The sequence below is a fragment of the Carcharhinus amblyrhynchos genome, chromosome 1 (genome assembly GCF_965287045.1).
Source record: "Carcharhinus amblyrhynchos chromosome 1, sCarAmb.v2.hapA, whole genome shotgun sequence".
NCBI lineage: Eukaryota > Metazoa > Chordata > Chondrichthyes > Carcharhiniformes > Carcharhinidae > Carcharhinus > Carcharhinus amblyrhynchos.
Window position 1 is genome coordinate 36,496,926 of NC_137324.1, and position 14,266 is coordinate 36,511,191.

General features: G+C 45.3%; 1 protein-coding gene across 1 annotated transcript in view; it reads left to right on the forward strand.

Moving 5' to 3' along the window:
* Nucleotides 1-380: 380 nt before the first annotated feature.
* The window catches only part of LOC145356322 (atrial natriuretic peptide receptor 2-like), a 139,248-nt gene continuing 125,362 nt past the window's right edge, over nt 381-14,266 (forward strand). Inside the window, exons 1-3 of the mRNA XM_080208977.1 lie at nt 381-2,202; nt 3,574-3,773; nt 4,536-4,649. Coding sequence (XP_080065103.1) covers nt 1,503-2,202; nt 3,574-3,773; nt 4,536-4,649 — 1,014 coding nt within the window. The 5' untranslated portion in view covers nt 381-1,502. The remainder of the gene's footprint in view (nt 2,203-3,573; nt 3,774-4,535; nt 4,650-14,266) is intronic.

Genomic DNA, 14,266 nt, shown 5'->3' on the forward strand with positions numbered 1-14,266 from the left:
TGAAATGTTCCAGGTTAAAGAGGACAGTCGCTGGTCATTTCACCATGAATCCTGGTTTTCCCGTGCGTGTATACAATCCCTTACCCATTGTAAAATTAATTAACCGTTTCAACGTTGTCATTTTGATCACATTGGGTGGGTGGCACGCTGGACATTCTGCTCCCGTTAAATAAGTCCAATTTGAAAGCGATGTATCGGTGAGGTTACAGCGCTCGCATTCTTTCTGCTCAAGCGTCCGCCGCTCTCCGGGGAGAATTCTCCGGTTCTCCGTGCCCATGAATTGGTGGCAAACTTTCCAAAAGGCCATTAGAACCGATGTATCCCTTATCACTGCGGGACGTGTCTCCTACCTTAAGTTGCTTGGCCTTCAACCGGACCCGCTCTGAGACGACAACAAAGGACAATTTTAGAGACACAAAAGGTTAGGCGTTTAGCTTTGCGTTAATCCTGCGGTTTGTGAGTGTGAGGAAAGCGGGCGGGTATCCTCGGAATGCTGACCGTCTCCGGATCGCCGGGTGGGTGGGAAGGAGCAGGAAGCGTGGCTGGGTAGATGTCTGGGGTGTGTTTGTGTGGGGAGGGGAGGGAGGGGGGGCTCCAGCAAAGCTGCCTATCTAAGCAGCAACAGTGACAGAGAGAGAGTGGAAGTGTCTGAACCAGAATAGTCCCCAGTTTCTAGTTGCAGACAATCCCTCCCCGAGGCTCTCCTGCAGTTTCTCGATAAGAGTGGCTTTTGGAAATCCACAGGCGAGGGAAACAATGTGAGGCAGGCTTGCAGCGAGTGCAGCAACTCATTCATTCTTTCTCACAGATTTGGAGCATCCGTGGCCCCGCCGCGGTGTTCTGAATGGGCAAAGGTGCACGGTATGGCTTTACTCTGCCAGATGGCGCTTTAGTCCCTGGCTGTGTGGTGACTGGCTTTTGCCTCTTGTGGCTGACGTGCTGAGGAAGGGGGCTGAACACACACACATACATACACACACAAGTGGAGGCCAGCTATGGTCATTAGTGAGGCGGGGAGGGCTTGCCGTTCCCTTAAACGATCGATGCGCTTCCAGGGACGGGGCTGTGAAGCAGAGATGAATGGAGCGGCTCTGGTCAAATGTCACCCAGCCTGGAGAGGGCGGAGCAGGAGAATGAGGAGAAACCTCGTGAGTGCGGTCTGAGGAGTGGGAGTGTGTGTGTGTGTGTGTGTGTGTGGAGGGGGTGCAGGGTGGACGGGGAGAGGAAGGGAGGGGGTAAAAGAGCTGCTGATGACTGAGAGAGGGAAACAAGAAGGGGAGAGAGCTGGAGAGAGAAAAGGAGAAGCACATGTCTAGCTGCTTCTGGTCAATTTCCCCACTTTTTGGTCAGTTTCAGCAACCCTTGGGTCAGTTTCTCTCCTGGTGTCTACGTCGAAAACACAAGCGGGGAGGAGGAAGAGGAGGGGGGAGAGGAAAGGGGGAGGATTTTAAAGGGAATTGGACAGGTTGCATGATAACATACTTGCTGGTGGTCTCTGAGCCATGGAGCTGGGATGTTTCTTTCTGTTTTTCTACTTGGCCAGCAGCCCGGGCCGCTCGCAAAGCCCCCCTGAAAGCATCAACATGGCCATCGTGCTGCCCCACAACAACACCAGCTACGCCTGGGCTTGGCCCCGGGTGGGACCCGCCATCCAGCTGGCCATCGAGAGGATTAACCGGGACGGGAGGCTGCTGAGCCACTGCGCCCTCACCTACAAGTTCAAGAGCAGCGAGGTGAACGGCCACTGCGCCGACTCGCTGGCCCCGCTGCACGCCGTGGACCTGAAGCTGGAGGACGACCCCGACGTCTTCGTGGGTCCCGGCTGCATCTACACCAGCGCCCCGGTGGCCCGGTTCGCCAGCCACTGGAACCTGCCGCTGGTCACCGCCGGCGCCTCGGCTTTCGGCTTCACCAGCACCGGCGACTACAGCACGGTGATCCGCACCGGGCCCGCCTACCACAAGCTGGGCCACTTCGCCGCTCAGATCCACGAAACCTTCAACTGGACCTCCAGGGCGGTCTTGGTCTATCTGGACATCAAGACGGATGACCGGCCCTTCTTCTTCCTGTCCGAGGGGATCTACACCATCCTGCAGGAAGAGTTTGCCAACCTGAGCATCGTAGGGAAAGGCTTCGAGAACAACGAGTTGGACGAGGCGACCCTCATTGAGATCATCCTGTTTATCAAAGAGAACGCACGGAGTAAGTGGAAGCCCACCTTCTTCTGGGAACGTGGCGATAGTAACATTGCTTTGGTGTTGTTAGGCTCTGTCATGTACCCGAGAGCAGTCTTGCCCCCACTTCTTGCCCAATTTCCCCCCTCCGCACAGACAGCCCAATCTTCAGAGGGAGCAAACTCCCCCATGCTTTTCCAGCCCAGCCGCGGAGATTGGATCTTATCCGTTCACGGCGGATAATCGGGGTCTCCTTTTCTAAGGCAAAAAAAACTTCTGGAATCTGAACATGTTGGAGAAACTCTGACAGTATCTACGGAGAGAGAACGAAGGGGTCATCCTGATTCTCGAAACGTTCACTCTATTCTCTCTCCACAGATGCTGTCAGACCTGCTGAGATTCGCCAGCATTTTCTACTTTTGTTTTCCTTTCTTTTTATTTATTGGTGAGAAAATAAACAAATGGTTATTTGATTTGAGTCCTGTTATCCTGCGGGCCATTTCGCCCACCGCTTTTTTTTTGAGGTGAGCTGAATCCCTTTTGCCAGCCGCTGAGAGAGAAAGTTGCAGGGAGAGCAGGGTAGAGATTTTTAAGGGACTTGCCTGGGTGCGGGATAAATTGCAGCCGAGAGTTTAGCGCAATGTTGCCGCTTTAATCGGGGTTGGGCGGGTAGAGAATACCCTTCTGCCTCTCGGTGTGTCACACCCAATAACCTTTATGGTGACAAGCTGGAACACAATGTCCGGGCGCCAGACGCATCCGTAACACATCTGCCCAAATTGTAACTGCCCCTTACAGCACCCAGTTCAAACAAGGGGAAATTCACCTTTTGAGGGGGACAGGCGTTGTCACACAACTTTTGAACCGCGTGATAATTGGAAAGTGTGGGTTAATTCGTGATGTGTGAAACTGACTCCAAAAAAACTGCGCGATTTATTCCACTCAGAGAACCTAAACAGGTGTGTGTGTGTCTTCTTTTTTGGTATTGAACGTGGAGACAAAATTATCTACGATTTTGTGAGCATGAATACAAAATTGCACACACACACACACACTAGTTTTAACTCACTGGCAGCAATAAAGAGCATAACTCTAATATCGATAGCATTAGGACAAAACAGCGGCTCTTCACCAGAATGTGGCTTCTCCTGCTGTAGGGCTGCCTGTGGCTGCAATCTCTGCTCCCAAACTGACCACCAAACCATTGAGTTGTATTTGTTTCACATGCTGATGTGAAATACAATGCCAAATCTGGTGTGTGGGGGGGGGGGGGTGTTTTCGGTTCCAATCGATGCTGTCACTGAAGCGGTGAATGATCACCATTACTCAACCCGGGCTTGTTGCTTTACCCACAACTGACTGTTGCACTTACACACATGTCTTTCCCCTTTCCTTCCAGTTGCGTATCTCTGTTTCCCCTTCGAGAATTTTCTCCAGTTTATCTTCTACGCGCAGAAAGAAGGGATGACGCGGGGAGACTATGTATTTTTCTACTTGGATGTGTTTGCAGAAAGCCTGAAGATGAATTCACCGACAGAGTCCTACAGACCCTGGAAGATGAACCACAGCAACGAGCCCAGCCTCAAGGAAGCTTTAAAAGTACACTCATTTCTTTCAAACCCTTTCAAACCATCTAGGAGATAATTTGTCTGTGCGCAGTTTATAAACAGCCGAGAGGCGGAACTATTCTGTAGTTTGTACAGGACTGTGTCGGGGGTTAGGAGCGGGAGTAAGCCATTCAGCCCATCCAACCTACCCACTCAATTGCATCCTGCCTGATCTCTACCCTATTATCCGCCTTCAATTCCTATTTCTAGACACTCTTTATGTAATAAAAAAAATCGATTGCACCCAAGCATCAGGAAATAGTGAGAATTAAATAGCACTGCGTGTGGAAGTGCTGGAAAATGGGATTAGAATCAATAGTTACTTGATGGCAGACACAATGGGCCGAAAGGTTCTGTGACTCTATGAATACCAGGGTTGGTTTCTTCCGGCACTGATAAAGTGCCATGAACATTATTATTATCTTTAATGGCCTCACCGCCATTCAGAAGAAACCTACTTGCAATTCACAAAAAATAGTCATCTTTCGTATTTTGTTCCAATCCTCCCCTCAGGCCACCCCGCCGGGGTGGTGGTGGTGGTGGGGGTGCTGTGTAGAGAGTAAATGACATTAGAAGCGGACACTCTCAGCTCTTTTTTTTAAATGATGCTGGTTTCTTGAGAGGCGCTTGAGTTTCCCCAGAGCATAGCGGCACCTTCATCACACACGCGCGCACACACACACACACACACTGTTGGAGAATGTAGAATGAGCCCAGGCTAATTGAGATGTTGCTGTTCTTCTTGTTTCCTCAGTCCGTGATGATTATTACTAACCGGCAGCCCGAGGAACCCGAGTATTTCGAGTTTCAGGAAGAATTGCGGACAAGAGCCAAAAACCTATCGAGTGCTGATCTAGCCAACCCTCTGGTAAGCAAGCGCCTGCTGGAATACAGGACTGGGAGCAGAAATGCGGGATGCAGATGCGATTAATTCGTTAGACAGACAGACAGATCGATGGAACAGCAGCTAGATTGATAGTAGGAAACTCACAAGAACGATGCTTTACTCATTCCTCTTACAGTGAGGGCAGTGACTAAGTGAGTTTGGAGGTTAGATTCTGTCAGTTACCCGGACACAAGGGAGAGCGTGGAAACACTGGACCTAGTTCATCTTTCATTTAAACACGTGATAAACACATTTCAGGCACGTTCGTTTACTTTTCATTGACCCAGTGACCTGTGTAGCAGATTGGTGTGCTGTTGTTTTGAAAGGACTGTATTATTGCCATATGCGACAGGAGTTTGAAAAACAGAAAGCGCTCTAGATGACCCGCTGGAACCAACATAACTGCTAATGGTTTACCCAGACCTTCATTTCTCCCGCTGAAATCACGGTTCCTGCAGGAAGCTAAGCAATAACAGATCCACAGGGTAAATAGAACTCAAATAACAGCATGGATGCCGTAGCATTTTTGGCCCTAATCCAAATATAATTTTCTAATTATTGTTACATTTCTACATAACTCAGATTAGCATTTTGATACGCGCATCATGTCGAGAAAAAGTGGGCATTAATATCGGCAATCGCAACTGTGAAGGCTGATCTTTTTATGTCGATTGTTTTGAGCGTTTCATTGATTTTGGCTCCAGCGAAATGATTATTGTTGTAAACGTTTTCCCGTTCTAAGATTTGATTTTCACACAGGCTCGACTGTAGCCTTAAGTTAGTTTTGATTTCTAAATAGAATCATGTCATGAAGTGACATTTTACTACCAAATATATCATCATGTAAACCAAGGCAAACCGGAGAAAACGATCATTTACTTTGGTGAATTTGGATATTATGGTTCAATTAAGGGATTGGATAGTGCTCTGAAATGGACTCTGAATGTCTTCTATTTATCTCAGCAAATAGATTTTGCATATTTTCCATATTTTGCAGTAAAATGTTTGTTTGTGGTGAGCAGAGGAACCGTAATATGAATTTAAAATAATCCCATGATTTTATATCTCGGGTCCAATGTCATCTATACCTTTATTCCTGTATGTTTGCTCATGAATATGAAGCTTTAGCAGGTTATAGGTTTGTGCAGTAGTACAGCAGCGTGAAGACTTTTTCTTTGTTTCTAATGATATTTTTATTCATTGGTGTGACATGAACATCGCTGGCTGGCCAGCATTTATTGCCCATCCCTAACTGCCTTAGGGCAGTTGAGAGGGTCAACCACATTGCTGTGGCTCTGGAGTCACATGTAGGCCAGACCAGGCAAGAATGGCAGATTTCCTCCCCTAAAGAACATTAGTGAACCAGATGGGTTTTTACAACAATGGACGATGGTTTCAAAATCATTAGTAGATTGTAATTCCAGTTTTTTTTTACTGAATTCAAATTCCACCATCTGTCATGGCTAGATTCGAACCCAGAACCCCAGAACATTAGCTGAGTGTCTAGACTAATAGTTTAGCAATAATACCATTAAGCCATTGCTTCCCTTATATAAGCTGTTGCAAATTCCTATCACAATTCACAGTGCATTCATAACTCCCCAATCTAATGCTTTGTATTTTAATTTTAGCCAAACATACATAATGGAGAATGATGGTGCCAAACTAGAGTACCTGTGATGTGATGTCTGGTTCCTCAGCCTAAATATTACATTCAACCACTTATCCAATAAAATAAACTTTAATACCAAAGATAAATGAACAATATGCAAATTTATGTATACTATTTAACAAAGCAAATGCAAGTGAGTTAAAATTATATATAATTTCATAGCCAAATATTTTTGGAAATTGCTTAAGTTTTCTCCTCTCAGTTTATTGTAGCATTCAGATTATCCAATGGATCACAATGTCATATATAAGAATTCTACATTCCCAGTCAATGTCTAATGGAATCTTACGCCTCCTCCAACATGTAATCCCACATTAGCCACCACAGCTGCTACACAGAAACCGGTGAGCTCATGTTATTAGTCATTGCTACGAGCTATTCTCCCTGGTATTTAATAGGTAAACCATGTGCAGCTAGTGTAATGCACTATTTGCTTATCAAACACACATTCCAGCTGACCTGTGCAGTTTATGATACATGGTGGCAGAGCTTTTCATGCAGACACAAAGAAGCAATATTCTACATCAGATATACTGGGCTGTGTGATATTGGCACACCTTTCACTAGGAAGTAGATTACATATGAAATAATGAAATTATTGCTGAGTACTTTATTTTCCAATTTGCTGTAACTTTTAGTAACCTGTTGGAAATCATAAAACAATTTAAAGTTGTATATTTGGAATACATGGTGGCATTGTGGTTAGCACTTGTAAAAGCAAAATATTGCAGGTGCTGGAAATCTGAAACAAAATCAGAAAGTGCTGCAAAAAACTTAGCAGGTCTGGAGGGCGGTATGGTGGCACAGTGATTAGCACTGCTGCCTCACGATGTCAGGGAGCTGGGTTCGATTCCCAACTTGGGAATCTGTGTGGAGTCTGCACATTCTCCCCATGTCTGCGTGGGTTTCCTCTGGATACCCTGGTTTCCTCCCACAGGAATGACGTGCTGGTTAGGCGTATTGGCCGTGCCAAATTCTCCCTCAGTGTATTCAAACAGGCACCAGAGTGTGGCGACTAGGGTATTTTCACAGTAACTTCATTGCAGCGTGAATGCAAGTCTACTTGCGACACTAATAAATAAACTAAAAAAAAAATCTTTGGAGAGCAAAACAGAGTTAATCCAGTCCAGTATGATTATTCTTCAGAAGCTGAAGAATGCTCAAATTTGGCTTGAAACGTTAACTATATTTTTATCGCAAGATGCTGCCAGTTCTGATGATTTGTTTGTACTGAGGGCCATGGTATGTCATAATCAACTTTTCTTCTTGCATTTTTGTAACTTGACTGTTCACTTAGGAAAAAGAGTAAACAGCATTGTATTTATCTTTTCATAATCACATTATTGTGTTTACTTTTCAAAAAAGACTAACATTGCAATTCATTTGTTGTGTGGACCCATTTTTCAAGCTGTTAACCTTTTAGTTATTGTGATTGCATTAAGTGCATTCCATATTGTAATGCATTTTGCGATAGTTTGCTGTATTTCTGAAAACTATTAGGGGACGATCCTCCCAGCCCAGTGCGCTGCTAAAGGCGGGAGACTCAAGCAGAGGGCATGTAGCTGGCTTCCCACTGGACATCATGGCGTCCACGCATCCCCGGCCACTGGGTTTCCGGCCTGTCAGCTGCATGCCTGAAATTGGCACACAGTTGAATAAATTATTATAATGAGGATTTAAATACCAGTAATGGGCCTGTGACTGAAGTCTCTGGGCTGCTGGTGTTCCCCACCGCCCACCAACCCCCTGCCACCAGGAGTGTTTCACCCCAGCGGGTTTTACAACTGCTCCCCTCTAACAGAAAGCTGGCAGCCCGACCCCGCTGGAGTGAAGGGGGCCATGGAGGCCCACTAGGAACTCAGGGCTAAGGGGGTGCCCCCGAGGCATTGCGAGCCTGGCCCCTGACACTGCCCACCAGGTCTTGGGCAGTGCCAAGTAGGTAGAGTCGGGGCAGGGGGCAGGGTCTAATGGGGGGTGGAGATCGCTAGGGGGTGGGGGTCTCACTGCCGCTTTGGGATCAGTGATAGGGGGAGAGAGGCCAACAATCGGGCTAGCCAACGGGGTGGGGGAGTGTGTCAGCCTGCCAGGGATTGGGACTGCGGGAGAGGGGCAGGGTTGGGACTGCAGTGCAAGGATGGGTGCGTCAGGGCTGGCGGTGGGGGGAATCGAGAGATGAGGAGATCTGTACTGTCAGGGGGGAGATCGAGGCGTGCTGGGGGTGGGGGGTAGGGGGTTAGGTGTGGTGTTGGGGCTGACCTGGACATTTTTAGATGATTGAGAGGGGGACGGGGGGATGGGGGGGGGAGTAGGGTGGCAAGGGGGGCGGTGGGTGGTGCTGTGCAAGTTAGCATTGTGGGGTTGCAGATCTGGCTAGCGATCAAGCTAGCCAGCAATCGGAAGGCCGGTATTGCGGGGCTACTGTGTATACGCAGATCTCTGCCAAGACAGATTGGCCCATGTGCAGTGGCCCTCTCAGAGGTATGCTGCCTGCCTCTTCAGCAGGAATAGGCACACCCACAGCTTTTTAGTAAGAATCACACCAGTGTACTCTGCAATGCACATAGTGTGGGGGGTTCATTTTGAAAATCCCACTGAGAAAAACAGTGCGATTTACTTCAGTTTTTATGCAAATTCGACGCGTAGCATTTTTTTGGGAGGACTCCACCCTTAATTTTTTTTTCCCAAATAAAAGATGATTAAAGATTTCATGTTAGGCCTTCACTACATGTCACATTTATTCTCCAAATAGTTACTAGGGGCCAGTTATGCCTACCCCAAGACCAGAAATTTCCATCAAATTTTAATGGATCTTTGAATGTTCCATCAAATTTTCTGTCCTGCCTCTGACAGTTTCTGTAGTGGGCCGGACCAGAAAACTGATCCCCAAACCTTAAATGTCATCTTGACTTAGTTAGCAATGCTCTCAACATACTGACTTGGAAATGTATTGTTTTGTGTTCCTCATAACTGTGTCAAAATCCTTGAACTCGCTACCCATCAGTAATTGGCAGTAACTTCACCCCATGGACTGCAGTTGTTCAAGAAGGCTGATTGAGGATTTTCTCGAGTATAATTAGGGATATGCAGTAAATACTGGTCTTGCTAGACATGTCCACATGGTGAATTCAGAAATGAACTTCTGAGCCAGGAAGATTTTGGTTTGAGACCTGTAATTAATTGAAGTGCAATGTCCAGGCTGCTGCTCCAATGCAGGCTACTCTGAGAGTGCTGTATTATCAGACCTTTTCCCTTTTGGCTGAGTTGTTAAAATTAGATACTTGTTCAGATAGATGTAACAGTCTGTTGGACCTCCCGTGCGTTTTATACCTTTACTCTTTACTCTAAATCATATTTATGCTTCCAGAGATAGTTACATCTTTCTGAAAGCACTCAAGAAGTATCGGCGAAGGTTTTACATATCCCTTATAGTGTGCAGATGTGATTCATAATCCACTGCAGAACACAAATGTTGACAGCAGAGAATTGTTCTCTAGAGCTATGTCTTTGACCATTAACACAGCACAGTCTGGCCTTATTTAATTCAAGTTATGGGTTGGTTAAATAACTTTTTCATGCCAGAACAACTGGGCATGAACAGGGATAGATTATAGAGTCATAGAGGTTTACAGCATGAAAACAGGCCCTTTGGCCCAACTTATCCATGCTGCCCCTTTTTTTAAAACCCTAAGCTAGCCCCAGTTGCCCATGTTTGGCCCATATCTCTCTATACTCATCTTACCTATGTAACTGTCTAAACCCTTTTTAAAAGACAAAATTGTACCCTCCTCTACTACTACCTCTGGCAGCATGTTCCAGACACTCATTACCCTCTGTGTGAAAAAAATTGCCCCTTTGGACACTTATGCATCTTTTCCATCTCACCTGATGCCCTCTAGTTTTAGACTCTCCTACCTTTGGGAAAAAATATTGACTATCTTGCTGATCTATGCCCCTCATTATTTTATACACCTTTATAAAATCACCCCTAAGCCTCCTATGCGCCAGGGAAAAGAAGTCCCAGTCTATCCAGCCTCCTTATAACTCAAACCATCAAGCCCCGGTAGCATCCTAGTAAATCTTTTCTGCACTCTTTCTAGTTTAATAATATCCTTTCTGTGATAGGATGACCAGAACTGTACACAGCATTCCAAGTGTGACCTTACCAATATTTTGTACAACTTCAACAAGATGTCCCAACTCCTGTATTCAATGTTCTGACCAATGAAACAAAGCATGCTGAATGCCGTCTTCACCATTCTGTCCACCTGTGATTCCACTTTCCAGGAGCTATGAACCTGTACCCCTAGATCCCTTTGTTCTCCCCAACGCCCTACCATTAACCGAGTAAGTCCTGCCCTGGTTCAATCTACGAAAATACATCACCTCACATTTATCTAAATTAAACTCCATCTGTCATTCGTCAGCCCACTGGCCCAATCGATCAAGATCCTGTTGCAATCCAAGATAACCTTCTTCACTGTCCACTATGCCACCAATCTTGCTGTCATCTACAAACTTACTAACCATGCCTCCTATATTCCCATCTAAATCATTGATGTAATTGACAAATAACAGTGGACCCACTTCACTCAGATCCCTGAGGCACACCGCTGGTCACAGGCCTCCAGTTTGAAAAACAACCCTCTACAACCACCCTTTGTCTTCTGTCATCAAGCCTATTCTGTATCCATTTGGCTACCTCAGCATGGATCCCGTGAGATTTAACCTTATGCAACAACCTACCATGTGGTTCCTTGTCAAATACCTTGCTAAAGTCCATGTAGACAACATCAACTGCACCACCCTCATCTACCTTCTTGGTTACCCATTCAAAAAACTCAGTCAAATTTGTGATTTTCCACTCACAAAGCCATGCTGACTGTTCCTAATCAGTCCTTGTGTCTCTAAATGCCTGTAGATCCTGTCTCTCAAAATACCTTCCAGCAACTTATCCCCTACAGATGTGAGACTCACTGGCCTGTAGTTCCCAGGCTTTTCCCTGCAGCCCTTAAACAAAGGCATAACATTTGCCACCCTCCAGGACCTTCAGTTATGATTATCGATGATTCAAATATCTCTGCTAAGGGACCCGAAATTTCTTCCCTAGCCTCCGGGGGTTTATCTACCTTGATGAACTTTAAGACTTCCAGCGTCTCCTTCACTGTTATATGTACAATCCTCAACATATCACTGTTTATTTCCCCAAGCACACTAACATCCATGCCTTTCTCAACAGAAAATACTGATAAGAAATATTCATTTGGGATCTCACCCATCTCTTGTGGATCCACACATAGATGACCTTCTTGATCCTTAAAAGGCCCTACCCTCTCCCATGTTACTCTTTTGACCTTTATGTATTTGTAGAAGCTCTTTGGATTCTCCTTTGCTATACCTGCCAAAACAATCTCGTGTCCCCTTTTTGCCCTCCTGATTTCTCTCTTAACTGTACTCCTATGCACTCTATACTTTTCAAGGTATCCACTTGATCCCAGTTCCGATGCACTCATATGCCTCCTTCTCCTTCTTGACCAGGGCCTCAATATCCCGAGTCATCCAAGGTTCCCTATTTTGACCAGCCTTGCTCTTCATTCTAAGAGGAATGTGCTTACCCTGAACCCTGGTTAACACACTTTTGAAAACCTCCCATTTACCAGACATCCCTTTGCCTCCCCACAAACTCTCCCAATTAACTTTTGAAAGTTCCTGCCTGATACCATCAAAATTGGTCTTTCCCCAATTTAGAATTTTAACTTTTGGGCCAGACCTATCATTCTCCATAGCTATGGAATTTTTGTCACAGGTCCCAAAGTGATCCCTCACTAACACTTATGTCATCTGCCCTTCCATATTTACCAAGAGGAGATCAAGTTTTGCCCCTCTCTAGTCAGGCTATCCACATACTGAATGAGAAATTCCTCCTGAATACACTCAACAAATTTCTCTTCATCCAATCCAGTCAATTGACTGCCAGTCAATATTGGGAAAGTTAAAATTCCCTACAATTACCACCCTATTTTTCTTGGAGCTATCTGTAATCCCCTTACATATTTGCTCCTCAATTTCCCGCTGACTATTTGGAGGCCTATAGTGCAACCTTTTCAAAGTGATTTCTCTCTTATTTCTCAGTTCTACCTGTATAGACTCAGTGGGCGAACCCTTAAGTATATCCCCTCTCAGTACTGCCATGATGTTTTCGCTAATCAAAAGTGAAACTCCTGCTCCTCCCTTACTTCCTGTTCTATCTTTAATAAAGCATCTGGAACCCTGGAACATTGAGTTGCCAGTTTTGTCCCTCCCTTAACCATGTTTCAGTAATTGCTATAGTATCCCAGTCCCATGTACCCATCCATGCCCTGAGTTCATCTGCCATACCCATGAGGCCTCTTGCATTGAAATAAATGCAGTTTAATCTGGACTCCCCTTGTTCTCTGTCTTGCTTTTGCCTGATCTGCCTATTAGTACGATTACTGACACTGCCTTTAGTATTTAATGTATTCTCTTTAACTTCTTTGCTGCCTTTAACCTTCTCTTCTGTCCCCTTATTGCTTTGGGTCCCACCCCCCCACCAAACATGTTTAAACTCTTCCTGTGAAAATATTCTTAATTCATGGTTCAAATAAATATGAAGACTTAAAGTTTTACATTGGGTTCTGCTGGTTTTCTTAACAAAATTCACCCAGAACAAATGATTGCCAAAACTTTAAGCAGAATTACATTCAGTGGAAGTCAAGCTTCCACTAAAAGTCTGCACTGATTTAAAAAATGATGTGGAGACGCCGGCATTGGACTGGGGTAAACTCAGTAAGAAGTCTCACAACACCAGGTTAAAGTCCAACCAGTTTATTTGATGGTAAACTCACAAGCTTTCGGGATTTCACCTGACGAAGGGGCAAACCCCGAAAGCTTGTGAGTTTACTACAAAATAAATTGATTGGACTTTAACCTGGTGTTGTGAGACTTCTTACTGATTTAAATAAAACAGTGTTGGCAGCTGGCCACACCCACAAAAGTGGTCACGCCCCCAGATCAAATGAATCATCATTGGGCATTTTTGCTAATTGCAGCTTTTTGAGGAGGTGTTAAAAATGAAGCTGTTCTTTAGACACAAGGGCACCAATATACATATTTTAAAAGCTACTCATTTAATTTGTTACACTTTTTATATTTACCAAGGTACGGACTAGCACTAAACATGCAGCAGGCAGTAAAAATGGCAATTGGTGTGTTGGCTTTCATAGCCAGAGGAATCAAGTACAGGAGCAGGGATATTTGATGCAATTATACAGGACCTTGTGAGACCACACCTGGAACAGAGTGTTCATTTTGATCTCCTTATCTGAGGAAGAATGTTCTTGCTCGAGAGGGAGTGCAGAGAAGGTTAATCTGACTGATTGCTGGGATGGTAGGACTGATGTATGAGGAGAAATTGACTCAGTTAGGATTGTATTCACTGGACTTCAGAACAATAAGAGTGTTCTTAATGAAACCGATAAAATTCTAATAGGATTAGACAGAGTAGATGCAAGAGGGATATTCCTGATGGTGAGGGAGTCCAGAACCAGGGATCACAGTCTGAGGGTACAGGACTTAGGATAGCGATGAAGAGGAATTTCTTCACCCAGAGAGTGGTCAGCGTGTGGAATTTGCTACCACAGAAAGCAGTTGAGGCCAAAACATTGAATGTTTTCAAGAAACAATTAGATATTGCACTTGAAGCGAAGGATCAAAGGATACGGGGGGTGGGGGGCGGAGGGGCGGGGGGATGTGGGAAGGTGGGTTCAGGGTATTGAGTTGGACAATCAGCCCTCCCCTGCTCCTATTTTCTATGCTTCTATGACTACTTTTAATCAATATAATCAGCAAATTGCTCTTTTAAAGTCATTGTCAATAATTTGGTTCCTCTTGGTGTCATCTGCAAACTTAC